This window comes from Coturnix japonica, chromosome 2, assembly GCF_001577835.2.
Source record: "Coturnix japonica isolate 7356 chromosome 2, Coturnix japonica 2.1, whole genome shotgun sequence".
In the NCBI taxonomy this organism is placed as follows: Eukaryota; Metazoa; Chordata; class Aves; order Galliformes; family Phasianidae; genus Coturnix; species Coturnix japonica.
The window spans coordinates 114328746-114342649 of NC_029517.1; the positions used below are offsets into that span (position 1 = coordinate 114328746).

Consider the following 13904-nt stretch of genomic DNA (forward strand, 5'->3'; position numbering starts at 1 on the left):
AATTACAGTGCAAGTGATTATGGTTTTGTTTTGTTTCCCCCCCATCCCACAGTACAGTGAGATGCTGACTGTTGCTTTAAAATAAGCTTCTGTCTGTTATTCAAGGCTATTTGAACTTCACTGTTATGGTACTGGAAAGAGGGGAGGAAAAGGGAGGAAGGAGGAGAGTGAACTCTTGGCTGTGAGGTCTCAGTGCCTTTCCTCCTGCTGAAACAAAGTGCTGTTGCTGTTTTTAATATTCAGTTTAAAAATAAAAATGAATAATGTGAGAAACTGCAAAGCCATGGCTTTTCCCACTCTACTGTTGTCAAAGACAGCTGTTTGGGGATAGGAAGTATCAGGATGAAATGATGTCCTCTGCACTGGGGGCATTAGGCACATCTCAGGCATTGCAGTTTTCTTCTTACAGTGGAGAACTGTCTCACTTGGCTGGAGACTATGCTAAAATCTGAGCCTAAACAAGAAAAACTGCTCTCCTTCTCATAAACAGACCCAACTCCCAGAGCAAGAGGTGGCTTTTTTGTGTCTTACTTTTGCTTTTGACAAGGGAATGAAAGTGCACGCCTTGGTCCTGGAGCCCATATCAGTGCCCCAGATTTATTTTCTGTGATGAGCAGGAAAATGAGGAACTTGTGAAAGCTCTTCACTTAGCACAGATTTGCTGAGCTAATGAAAGTCATATATATGCTGGAATTTGAAAGGTCTTAATCTATTCTCCATTTGTCTGCTTTAGGCCTTTCACCTCCTTCTTACTCCTTTCCGGCTCCTTCTGCAGTCGTGCCAACAGAAGCTGCTCTATATCAACCATCTGTACTCCTGAACCCGCGGACATTCCAGCCCTCCACAGCGTACTACCCTGCTGGCGCTCAGCTCTTCATGAACTACACAGCCTACTACCCCAGGTAAAACAGAGGAGAAATCAAGCAGGAACAAAGAAGTCTTTTTGCAGCAAACGCACGAAACTCAGAAAAGAACATTGTCTGTTATGCTAAAGAATTGTGCTACCGAGATCAGCTTGTTCAGTATCTTGTTCAGGGAAACAACTTCAGGCTATGTAGGACTTTCCCAAGTTTTAGAGTATTTCAGGTTGTGATGATTACTTTTATAAAATATAAGTCACATGGTTATAATGGGAATTTATTTTTGATGTGCCTCTTCAATTTGTTCGCATTGTTCCACCCTCTGTGTGTGTGGGAGTTGATGTGTGCAGTTTGCCTTCTCATGTCCATAAAGAAACCCTTGGCCCCTTTTCAGAAGGGGTGGATTGGGATCTGCCCTCATAACTTTTTCTGCCTCTTTGTTTTTGTAATAAAGTACAATTTGACCTTCATTGTGAAAATTCTCTTGTTTAGTTATTTATGAAATTATTGCTTTGAAGCATATGTGTATAAAATGCATATGTGAGGCATATGTGCCTTGAAGCATACATTCCTGACCCCATGAACACCTCGTACAAAGGGCTTTTGGCTCTTCTGGAGATGTTAGCTGCTTTCTGCAGAACAGACTCTTTGTGATGCTTATTCTCTGCAGTCATTAAAGAATCATGTTCCCTATAAGCCATATAAAACGCTCATCTGTCAGAGAACTTGATAAAGAACCCTAAGTTTTCTATAGGGTTCTGAGAAGAGCTTTTTACCTCTGGAAGAGGGTCCAAATAACTACTTTTGAAGTTCTTGACCAGTATGGGCTCTGTAGTACCTGTAAGATAAACTACTTTAAGCTAAACCAGTATGTCTGTGAGCTGCCTGTTTGTTCATTAAAATGTTTTCTGCACTCATGCATTAATTTTGTGATGCTTTCTTGACTGTCCTGTGGTTATGACTTGTTACCAAACTCAGCCTCTTTAAGATCAAGAAAAATAAAATTCCAAAACTTGCACTGGCAATAGAAAACACGTTTCTCAATAATAGCTCTGTATGTCAAGTGGTAGTTTGGGGTGACTTCAGTCTATTGTGTTTCTTATGGTGACTACAGACTTAGCACCAAGACCTACAGAGACCTCACACTGAGTGGGACCCCATGCGAGTCCCATTGCTGGCTGCTTGGGCTGCTGGTTATGTTGGTTATAGTCTGATCAATACCAAGTGGAAATATCCTTTTTATGTCCTTAACTAACTGATAGTTTCCAAATAGTTTTATAGCACTATGTAGTAATTCTTACGGAAATTAGAAGTATCTTTCTTCTTTGTATTATTCTCTCAAATGAAAAGATTACTGGAGTGAACTGGGATGCTTCCTATTTCATGACATCTGTTTGTGATCTGGAAATCATTTTTTCTGTCTAGAGTAAATATTTGATGTACAGACAATTTGTATATGACTCTCGTAGTAGCAATCCCTTGTAGCTGGTAACTTGCTAGAGAAAGCAATTCTTATTGGTTTATTTTTAATGCACATTCTCATGCTATATAAAGAGTGCAATAAGTAATCCATTCCCTTTTGTGTAGCAATTGGAATTTGTAAATGGATTTTTCTGGTTCTGAAGTTTAATTCTTCAAAAGTTAAACGTGCAGCAGTGAGGAATGGAGTATCCTCTGTAGTAAGTGGTGCATTTAAATGCATGTACATGGCAAGGCAATACGGAACTGGTGTCTAATGATCAGACAATGGTTCATAAATCTGCCTAGTGAATATTTATAGCAATAAGGGAAGTTTCTCTGACTTGCTGCCAAAAGGTTCTGCAGCTTGTGTTTTGCAGATTTGCAGGTCAGATTGCTTTATAACAGCCAGTTCCCTTCCCTATGCAGTCATCAGTGGAGTTGGGGTGGGGGAAGGATTGTTTTGGTTTTTCTGTCTATTGGAAACCACTGAAACTCTCAGACTATTCTTAATATTCATTTAACTTTGGTGATAAAACACAAGAATGTAAAGAAATGGAAGCTTTTTGTGCTAGTAAGAGCTTTGGTGAGCTACTAATGAAAAGGAGGGAGAGCAAGTTATTCTGAATCCATCAGTCTTTAATATCTCTGTTCATCTTGTAATTTTATCTAGCAATGTGTTCTGACAGCAAAGTTGTGGTCTCTATTGCTGTCTATTCCCAGGCTTCTGAGGGGTTCATGGGAGGGATGGGTTTCTTCCTTTACCTAATCCTGGACAAACAGGTATATAGAAATCTGTGAATGGCTGCATTGCGTGGCAACTGTTAGCAGGTGTGTGTAAACCTTACCATACAGCAAATTGAAAGTTAAAGCTATAAGCTTTGAAACAAGCTTAAGTTTTCGTGCATTTACTCAGTTCTAATTCCATTTTGATCAGTCTTAAGAAGTGCCTTTAAAATGTGAAGTTGACATAAAAATGCTTAATTGCAGGAACACACTTTATTGCTTTAAAAAGAATAGTTGAAGAGTGAGGCAGTTGATGTTCAGTAAGTAGTATGCTCATGAGTCTCATAGCTATAAAATGTTCTGGAGGCTGAAAACTGGTGTGGGTTCAAGCAAATGGAATAAACTCAAGGGTAGGTGAATGTGCAGAAATGGCATCTGGCTCAGGAAGTCATTTGAACTTGAGGTAACTGGAAGAATGTTCTTATGCTTGGTGTCCTGTGGTAAATGTGTGTGCTATTTAACTAAGTTGGGAAGGTGAGCTTATTCGTTAGCATCTTTGAAGTACTGTTTGTTTGAAGGAGAGATTGTTTCTGCTTTTGAGCACAGTGAGCTCTCATAACAAATATATGATTGTATCCAGACATGTTAAGTTAAATAACAGGGAAATAACTCTTTAACCCCATATATGTACAGCTCTGTCCATTGCAGTGATTTTAATTAGTGTCTTTGTATGTGGTAGAGAGGCGTGATTCTGGTACTTCCTACATGAGGAAGTTCAAGGTTATATGGTGGTCTACCTCCACGTTCTCTTGCTATGGATTGTTTTTAATCTATTTGCTAATTGTTGCATGCCTCCATAGTCATCATTTTCACCTGTAGATCTCAGTCAGGCTGTCTCAATGGCTGAAAGGCAGCAGAATCCTAATGCTTCGATCGATGGTTATCTTCCTTCCAAGAAGATTGAGTTATCTTTAGAGACAAAACCAAAACAAACAAAAACCCTCAAAATTCACAACACTTTAAAATAGCTGGAAGCAGTATCAGAGATCAGTGTATACCAACATGGCTGTCAGTGGTTGTTCTTAAGGATGTGAGCTCCTTTTGTTCATGGAATACACTGAATGTGTTAATGTTCAGTCAGCAGTTCTTACTGTCATCTTCTGACCCGTTCTCTGCTATCTAGTAAAACATTCAGGTTATTGGGGGTCATTATTTTCTATTAAAAAACTTATGCAAGATATGTGAGGAGACTGATTTGAGGGCAGCTTGTCCTTTTGCATGTTTATAATATGTTCATTGTTGTGAGAGATGCTTTTCCCTTGTGCCTTGAGGTACCTACATCATCCATGCAGGTGGCTGTGTTTTGTTTTCTTTTTTTAATCTTCACTGGTGGTGGCAATGTAATTTCAGGTAACTCAGAGAACACAGATGTTGCTGAATGCTTCTCTTTATGGCCTCAAGTTGCACCAGGATGTTAGAAAGTAACTTCTTTACAGAAGGATGTAGTATGTACTGGAATAGGCCTCCGCAGGAGGTGGTTTGAATCGCCATCCCTAGGTAGCCGTTTGGATGTGGTGCTCAGGGATATGATTTAGTGTAGGGTTTTTTGAGTTAGGGTACTGGTTAGGCTGCAGTTGGACTTGATGATCTTCAAGGTCTTTTCCAACCTGGGTAATTCTATGATTCTTTACACAGCAGCAGCCTTCTGCTGGGTCATGGGCTGCAGTTCCCAGCCCAGCTTAGGGCGAGCTGTTGTAATTTTGTGGCAGCCAGCATGTCTGGGTCTGTTCCATTGCTGCTTGTTGTCACTCTGCTGCCTTGTGTGGATGGGATGTAGCAGGCTGGTTAGGTCTGTTGAGCCTGCAGTGGGTTATCTGCTCAAGTGTGGGGAAGGCATCTCTGCCTAAGGAGCTTTTGGTGTCTAGAGGTGGAGGTGTTTGTCTTGGAATGCAACTCCTTAGTATTGAAAGCTTTGCTTATAAAAATACAAGAGCAGCCTATGAGAACAGTGTGTGATATTTGTCTGCGATTAAAGGACAGTCACAGGGATTTAAACTTTTCTGTTTGATTAACAGATGACCTTGTGATTTAGCACTCGTACTTCGGTATTTGTCAAGTTATATGGCTTTTCTTTCTTTAAATATGCATAAACAATCCCAGTCTTAGAAAAGAATTATTGTGGTTATGTAAATGCTTTGCTATTAGTGTGTCTTGTTAGTTATTTGAGAACAAAGTACCAAGTTAAAACTGACAACTCTGGTAATGACATTGCAAAATGTGCTGGTTTCACCTCACTCAAACTCTATGTGAATCACATTTTAAAAAAAAAAAAAAAAAAAAAAAGCTATACATTAAAGTTTTGTATCCTCCTGTTTTGGGGCTGTTTTCCAGTAATAAGCATTACAAGTATTATGCTGGAAGTTGGTGTATGCGCGTGCATTATAGCCATGATCTGTGCCAGCCCAAGAAGTAGTTGAAAATCCCTGTTGGTCACTGAAAAATATCCCCTTGTTGTAGGGTACCGGAGTGATCTATTTCCTCAGTTTGTTTGCTGCTTGCACGCTTCAGTACCACTGAAGTTGGGGGAAGTGTGTCACACCAGTAGACAGGTTCTACAGGTTGCTCTTCCCTGCCCGCTCTCTTTTCTTGTCTTTGTCAAAGCTTTATCTAACAGCGTTCCTCTGTGCAGTACAGTGAGGGAGGTGTTGTAAGACTTATCTGCAATACAGACCCTGGCCTACAGCATGGAAATTAATACAAACTGTCAGTCATAGCCTGATGTAAGGATATGCTCAATATCTGTTGTCACAGAGCAGAAAATAGTTAATACTTAACAACCTGAACCCTTTTTCAGGGCTACAGAGAACAAAGCTGTAGGAGAGATCTACAAGGAGGGAGCTGAAACCAGTGGATTGCGCCTATGCATGTACCTGCTCCTAAGTGCAAATAGTGCTGGCATGTCTGTGTTTCTATCAACTGACCTGCCAAATAGTTGGCAGAGGTCTGCAAATCTGCTTGGTTATGCATGCTGACTGCTCCCAGCTCTCACCTACTTTCAATATAAATCAGAGCTTCTTTCTGGATATCATTATCTATTAAGCAAATGCACAAGGGCGGGGGAGGGGAGAGATAGGAAATCAAACAGGAGGGGCAGCGATCCTCAAAGTTTTTCCATAAGATTTTAGTGATGAATGTTCAGGATCCTTTGAGGCATATAAATGCTGTCTGAATGCCAGCATCAACATGTAAGAACTTGTTCTTGCACCTTGAACTGATTTCTAAAGCTTAATTGTGTTTTATTTTGAGAGTCCTTGGAGAGTACTACAGTCTCAGAAATATTGATTTGGAAAAAATCCAATCTGGTTGTCGATTAGACCGAAGAAGAAAGATCAACCCACATGGAAAAAGGGCTGCATTGGGAAATGCTTCCTATCATGTTTGACTTCAAGAACTTTATGGATATGAAAAGAGTTGATCTTGCACTGCATCATAATATAGTGACATTCAGCTATTAGGAATGGCTGTGGAAATCGTCTCTGGCTCGGTATAAATGATGGCAGTATTTGCTTTTGGGCTTTGTTTAACTGATGAGTCACAGAATTGGATTGGAAAAGACATTAAAGACCATCCGTTTCCAACTCCCTGCTGTGTGCAGGGCTGCCCTCCACCTGTTCAGGCTGCCCAGAGCCCCATCCAACTGGCCTGGAGTGCTTCCAGGGATGGGGCACCCACGGCTCTCTGGGCAGCAGCGCTAGTGCCCCACTGCCCTCTGAGGGAAAAATGTCCCTTACATCTGATTGAAGTGTTCCCTCTTCTAGTTTAAAACCATTTGTCACATCATTATCAGACTGTGACAGCTTAGAACAGGTACTTACTTGTGATGCTATTAATGGCATCCTTTATCTGCTGCCTTTCTGTCTTGAGAGATCTCTGTTCCAGGTATTCCTCTGCTGTTCCTCCCAAAGGTTGACACCCTTCAGTTTGAGGAAATGCTGAAATGGCAAAAAGCAGTTCTGATAGTATCTTGTACTGGAACTCAGTGCTGATAGTGCTTTTAGCCCAACCTGTTACAGAAGCTGTTTGTGTCCAAGCTGGTGTTGTGAATTAGCAAGTGCTCTTAGAGCATTAGTACAAAGTGAGCACTGCCGGCAGCTGTGGAAAGCTCTCTCATTGGATGCATTTGGCAGGCAGCTGGTGGAGAGCACTGTCCTGGAGCTTCCATCCCAATGATGGATGGGTACATCTGCCTATAGGTTTATCTCTTTGCTGTTTAACAGCATCTAAAATTTTGTGATCGTGTACAGCATGATATGACAGTGAAGTCCAGAGCTGAATGGAGCACTGTTGGGCAGACTTATTTACTTATTTTCAATCCCTGTAATACCGTAAGGTGACCACTGAATCTTGTGTTTGAGAAGTTGTATAGTCTTACTGCGTTTTACTGGAAATTAGCAGAGTTAATAGCACTATGGAAAAGACATAAAAGGAACCATTAGCACCAGGTCTTGCTTTGTGATAAACTTGTGCTGGAGAGTAGCATCTTCACATAAAATCTTAACTCCCCACGGCTGTTTTTCTGACGAAAAGTTCTAAAGTGATGTAGGTGATTGCAAATGTCCCCTATTGGCATGAGTCCACCTCTGCTACCTAGTGGAGCCCTCAGTGATGAATCGTTGATGAAAGTACCCAGGAACACAATACTGTGGGAGTAAACAAGCGTTGTAAGTTGCTCCTATGGAAAACCATCTTTTCTGCCTAGATGTGGTTAGTAATTCACTCTTGAAGAATTTGTGAGTCCTCACTTATATTTACTTGGTGAAACCTCTTGAAGACCTTTGCCTGAGGAGAAACCATGGCTGTTTGTATGCTGTGTTCAGGAGCATCTGTTGTGTCGGAGCTGCTGGTTGTCATCTCTTGAGACTGAGCTGTCCACTCCAGCATAGTACTGAAGATGGCCAAGGAATTCACGAGCATTGGGAACTAAGGAGGGCAGGAAGCAGTAAGAACACATTTGCTTATAGATGTACCTAATGAAGGTACAGAAGAACTGGAGAAGACAAGGCAGTATAGGCTAACAGCACAGGACTCCCTTCTACTCCCCTGTCTCTTCTGCTTCAGAAAGTCTCTTGGGAGGGTGGCCTTGAAGCTACAGCTAGTATTCATGAGCATCAGTAGCTCAGGATTTATCACAGATGTAAGGAAATGAAGGACAGGCTGATAGTTCCTAGCAGAGACTTTTCCCATGCTATTTTTAGAGCCCTAGGTTTGGAGAACAAAAGTAGAGGTGATCTCGGAACTACTTTTACAGCGTGAAGGGGAGGGTGGACTAGTCCAAGTGGAAATGCTTCTGAAAATGGGAGGTGCTCAAAGACAAGCAGAGGAGACAGGAAAATAGTCAAGGTGGCCTTAAGCAAAAAAAGTATGAGGGTTTTTCCATGGTTTTCTTTCTTTCTTTTAATTCACTCTTTAATAATATATAGATGTTGTGGCATGTCCCAGTATTATCACAGTACTGAAGCAAACAGCCTTGGCTTGTGTCGACCCACCTAATAGCAAATGTGTTAACTTTAAACCTTTAGAGACCTGGAGAGTTTCTTGGCTCTGGTGGTTCAGGATCTGTGTTTGTGACTGAAGCCAGGGACTGGTTGTCGTGGCTGCTGGAGTCTGCACAGTTGCCTTGAAAAAGATACTGTGTGCACCCATGTGCTGAGCTGTTGGAGAGGCTACTTATCCCAGTGTGGTTTCTGTTGCTGAATGGCTCTTGATACCATGGTGATAGGCACATTACAAATGTCTAATTATGTAGCCTGAACTTTGATATCTGCCCAGAGCTTTAATAAAGGTTAAAGTAGTGCAGCCAGCTGCTAGCTCCCTCCTGTACTAGTTTGGCTTCTGATTGCTTCTGTCTTAACTTGTGTTTGTAGTATGCAGCAGAGGATGGACTTGTACGCACAAGTGATCCGGCCAGGAGAGTGTCCAAAGAATGGATTTGCACTTAAAGGTCCCAGCAGTTATCCTTCCTTAGAGAAGGTAAGGATAACAAACCCTATGAAGCAAGCCTGGGGGCATCATAAATGCTTGCTTCAGATAGGCATTGTATTCAACATCACTTTTCATTTGCTGCTCTCAGAATATTGTTGTTCTGTGCTAGGTCCAGAATGGCAACTGATTTCTAAGACCTTGGCTATGTTGAAGACACCTAAAAGGATTTTGACTGTTCCAGTGTTGTGGGTTGTTGCTTTGTGTACTTCCTAGGGCTCCAACTGCTTGCTGCCTTAAGATTTGGTGTTGGGGCTGAGAGCCTCGAGAAAGCTGTTCAGAGACTGTGCAGCGTGGGGATGTTAGTCTGCTAGTAGTGCACTGAAGCTTTTAGAAGCAGGATGTAGTGTTGATTAGATAGGAGCCGCTTTGCTTAGGTAGCTGCAAAGTCTAGTTCTAATCCTTGAACTTTAAACTCTATTGCTGTGAAACCGCAGCAATGGAATAGATGGTGTTTGTATAACTGGCAGCTACTTTCTTGCTTTCGTGAGCTTCCTGACAAGACCATTTCAGCCTTTCAAGCTCGGTTTACTTGATCCTCTGTATATGAGCAGTCAAAGGGTGAAGTCACCCAGAAAGCATTTGTGGAGGAAAACGCAAGTAGAACTGAAAAAGCAGCAAATAAAGCACTGTGTGCTTTGTTGTGCAGCAGTCTTAAGGGAGCATATGGAGGTATAATATAAACATACATACAAATTACATACATATTAACATACAAAAGTCCTTCTGTAATACCTAGCTTCTTAAAAATCATAGCCACAGACATGAGAAAATTGTCTTTTTTAGCATTTTTCTTTACTCTCTTTGCCTTTTCCTTGAAAAATAGCAATAAAAGAGCCCTCCTTTTTCAGGCTTCTCAGACACAAGGGCAGCTTCAGCCTCAGGCATAATCCACTTCTGGGCAACATCTTTACCTGCAGCTATCAGCTACTTGGAGACCTACAGAGTACACTGCAACATATCTGAGGACAAAAGTGACTGTCATCAGTCAACAAGATGTTTTTTGGCTGGGTTGATGAAGCTAGACCTCATCATACAACATCCCTACTATAGCTTGAGGCCATAGTTGGATGCTTACTAGCATCAATGTGATGGTGCACTGCATCCTATGCACACCTTGCTCTTTGTTCTGGATCTGGAAAGCTGTACCTGTTGAGAAAAGAGTTCATCTTTCAGGCAGTTTTCACCCAGTCCGGGTTGCTGAGTTTGAGGGAGGATGTTGGCATTGCCACTTTGGGGTCGGTGGTAACGCTGCATTCGATTTTCCACAAGTCTTTGGTTTTCAAACAGTGTGGCAGGAGTGGTTGAAATCTCAATGTATTTAACGTGAAAATCAAACTGAAAAATTCTTTGCTTTCAATCGTGGGGTTTGGTGACACGCAGCACTTTCTCATGCAGATTCCTCCGACTTTTCCGGTGGCTCAAAGAACTGCAGCAAGCCTAGAGTGGAGATCCTGATTATATTCCTTGGTTTGCCACTGCTCAAACTGGTTGTGCTCAAGAGAGAAGTCATCAGAAATGTGGACACTGTCATATGGACCTCTAAATCTTAGTGTTAGTGCTTGATTTTCACAGGTACACACATAGTCATCAGGTCACCAAGCCCTTCACTGAGAGCACAGATGCTGAACTTGCACAACTCATCGAGGTTTCTTGTTGAATAAATGAAGTATTAAGCTGTTCTTAATGTAGAAATAGTTTAGCCTTGACTTACAAACTCCAGTAAAAGATCCTTTGGGATATAAAAGAGCTTTTTAAACTAATCTTGCACAAACATCAAACTTCTTAAAATGTGTTTTTAAGAATAATTTTGTATTTGATATTTTTGTCAAATACTTTGTCTTGTACTTATTTGTCTCTGTGTGCGAGCGTGGTCTTTCGTCTTCTCCTGTTTAAGAGAAGGAACTGGGACCTGGTGTGAGGCCCAGCACCCAGCTTGTTTTAAGGAAGCATGGTTTATTTACATCCTTATTACACTGTTATGGGTATTGAAGAGTGGGGTCTGCTGCAGATGTTGAGCTTCACCTGGGTTCCTCTCCCTGCCATGCAACTCTTGCCCCCAGATGCCGTTGTGCTCTGCAGTGCCTGTGTGAGTGCTGGGGTGGGCTGTGTCCCTCTGCTTCATCTTCTGCAGCTACCTTCCCCCTAAAAGCACCAACAAAACAGAACCACCATCTCAGCAATCTAGATTTGTATTTTCTTCTGGGATGCTTCACGCTGTTAGAGTCTGATGTGTCTGAATACTTGTGCCCTTCCTTTAGGTTTTTGTAAGAGCTTAATGTTAAGAGTTGCTTAAATGGGCTTTTGTCTAACGCTGCTCTCTGTGGTTGATGGGCCAGTCTGCCTGACGTGATACAACGCTAGTCGACCAGGAACAGTACAATCTTGTTTTAATACTATGTTAAAAAGATAAGAGAATTCCATCACAAGTTGTTTTCTACTAAAGCAACACCTAAATAAATAAACTCTAAGTAAAATTTAGAGTTCGATTTTCTTAAGCAGAGTTCCTAAAACTCCCACCTAATGTTTTATTCTTCTATTGGCACTTTTGCACGAGGAGTGATGGAAGGAGGGCAGCCTCCACTGTAGCCCCTCACTCCAGCAGCCATGCAGGGCTGCGGGTGCTCCTTGGGGCATGCTGGTGGTGCCATGCTGCACTGAGGGCCTAGAAACATCCCATTGGCTTTAATGGGATCTGCCACTGCACATGGGAAATACTCACTTTTGTGAAAGAGCAGATAGAGCCTCCTTATCAGAGGGAAGACTGTTAGGCAGAGCACCATGGAAAAACACTGTTATCAGTTCCTATTTGGCCAGTTTTGATAACAGCAAAGTTTCTTATCCCACTTTTCCTACCATGCAGCTTTAGCCACCCAAACCAGGCTGTTTCTAAGCTATTGAACGCTTGAAGTGTTTCACTTCTATTTTGGTCTGTGGATGTGGGTTTTTCTTCTTTTCAAAGACTGCAAGCTGAAAGTAAATATGCATTGATTAATACAACTTACACATAAGTGCCCCAAGTCTGTGAGTGTGTAATTAGTATTCTCTAATTAAAGCTGCATCTGGTCTGATGCCTGACATCCCCATATCACTGTGCCCGGAGTGGGCTCAGCTCCCACCAAAGGAGCTGGGAGTATTCAGAGCTGTTCAAGCTGGCTTTGTCCCTCTTGCTTTCTTTTACCACCTCTGGTTTGTAATGGTCACAGAACAGCTTCTGCAGAGCAGCTTTGCAGAACAGGGCCAGGATGTGTCCTGGTCACAGGAGCACAGGCAGCTTTGAAATAAAGCCAGCTGGAGATTTGATGCTGTGCTGTCACCCCGATGATAACATAAGGACGCTGAATCAGCCTGCAGGTTAGTTCCAGTAATGCTTCCAGTGATAGGTGGGCAGATAGAAGACCAGCATGATGTTATGTGATCTCTTGCACCTGGAAACAAAGCTCCTACTGATCTATGAGCCTGAATAGACCACCAGCTGAAGCTGTCCAGGGTCCCTGGCCTTGAATGCCTCCAGGGATGGAGCATCCACAGCTTCTCTGGCCAGCCCGTGACCCAGGGCCTCGTATTCTTTATCTGTGGAAATGTTTCATTCCACGTGAACTGGCTTGCAAGGGAAAGAAGGATGCTACATGGGATAAATGGTTCCTATAAGTGATCGTAAGTGGGCACAAAGCTATGAAGTAACAACACTTCTAGCTCACCGCAGTGCTTGGGAGCCAGTTCTGTTTAGAAGACCCTTGCCACTATGGTAAAACAAATCATGGATGAGGTTTTTTACTGACCAAGAACTCAGATGAAAAATATAGTTCTGAACGGATGGAAAAATCCAGTAACAGGGAGCTGATAGAAAGGTTATAATACCTGACTGTGATGGCAGTGCACCTATTTGGGATGAAGGGGCCTTGCTGCCAGATCCCCAGCACTGAGGGCTGCCTGCTCTGCACAGCTCAGTGCCACCTTCTGCAGAGCCCTGTGACAGCCCCTGGGCATCCACGTGTCACCCTGTGCTTCAGCCAGCAAGCGGGCGGCTTCTGTTTGCTTTGGCACCTGTGGCCATCAGGAGTTATCTGCAAGTGGGAGAAAGTACAAACAGCTTTTATCACGGAGGAGCCAGGCAGTGTGCCCCCACAGCTGGGAGCCAAACACATCTGTCTGCAGGGTTAAAACTGCCGCCCATTTATCTGCAAAACCTCTCGCAACACAGAGACCCGCGATATCCTCTTATGGTCACTGAGACAAAGGCATGGGGCTGCACTCTCCAGTTGCATCCAAGCCATTCTGCAGCAGGGAGACGTGGGTGGCAGGAGGGCAGCCTGCTTGATAAACATCACCAGCATGGAGCAGGGAGTGCTGCAGCACCGCGAAGGGTCCTTCAGAGGAGGAAAACTGACGGCACTGTTGTGATTTGGAAGCTCAAATAATAAATGATTCAACAACTGTACAGTTACCATGGGGACGAATTCTCATTGAGCCTAAAATTACCAAGCTGCTGACAGGGACCTATTTTTAGTATCAGCAGATGTGTATCTTTAAAAACATCAGCACAAGCCTACTACTGTGTGTTTGGGTATGCATGCGTGCTCACGCGTAATTGAGTTTTCTGATGCTGACAACAGAAGCAGAAATAAGGGAATGTCTGATGGCAGCACAGACAATGCAGCCATTTGGGCAGGCGGTGGTGAGTGGGAGCTGCAATTAATACCTGATAAATAAAGCACGAAAAGCGGACAGGTTGCCAGTGTGTAACTAAACTGGTGAGCAGAGCCCTATCATTACCGCCAGCCAACATGCCGCTGTAATGGAGTGTCCGTGTGCAGTGTC

The 13904-nt window shown here is 42.8% G+C and overlaps 1 protein-coding gene across 4 annotated transcripts in view; it reads left to right on the top strand.

Moving 5' to 3' along the window:
- The window catches only part of ESRP1 (epithelial splicing regulatory protein 1), a 30919-nt gene extending 19355 nt beyond the window's left edge, over positions 1–11564 (top strand). For 2 of the 4 annotated variants that reach the window (XM_015855981.2, XM_015855982.2), the window contains exons 13-15: positions 734–902; positions 8969–9074; positions 10482–11564. In XM_015855981.2, coding sequence (XP_015711467.1) covers positions 734–902; positions 8969–9074; positions 10482–10541 — 335 coding nt within the window. In that variant the 3' untranslated portion in view covers positions 10542–11564. Of the gene's footprint in view, positions 1–733; positions 1331–8968; positions 9075–9934 lie in introns of those variants that run through there. The other 2 variants (XM_015855983.2, XM_015855984.2) reach the window with 2 other exon arrangements.
- The last annotated feature ends 2340 nt before the right edge of the window (positions 11565–13904 follow it).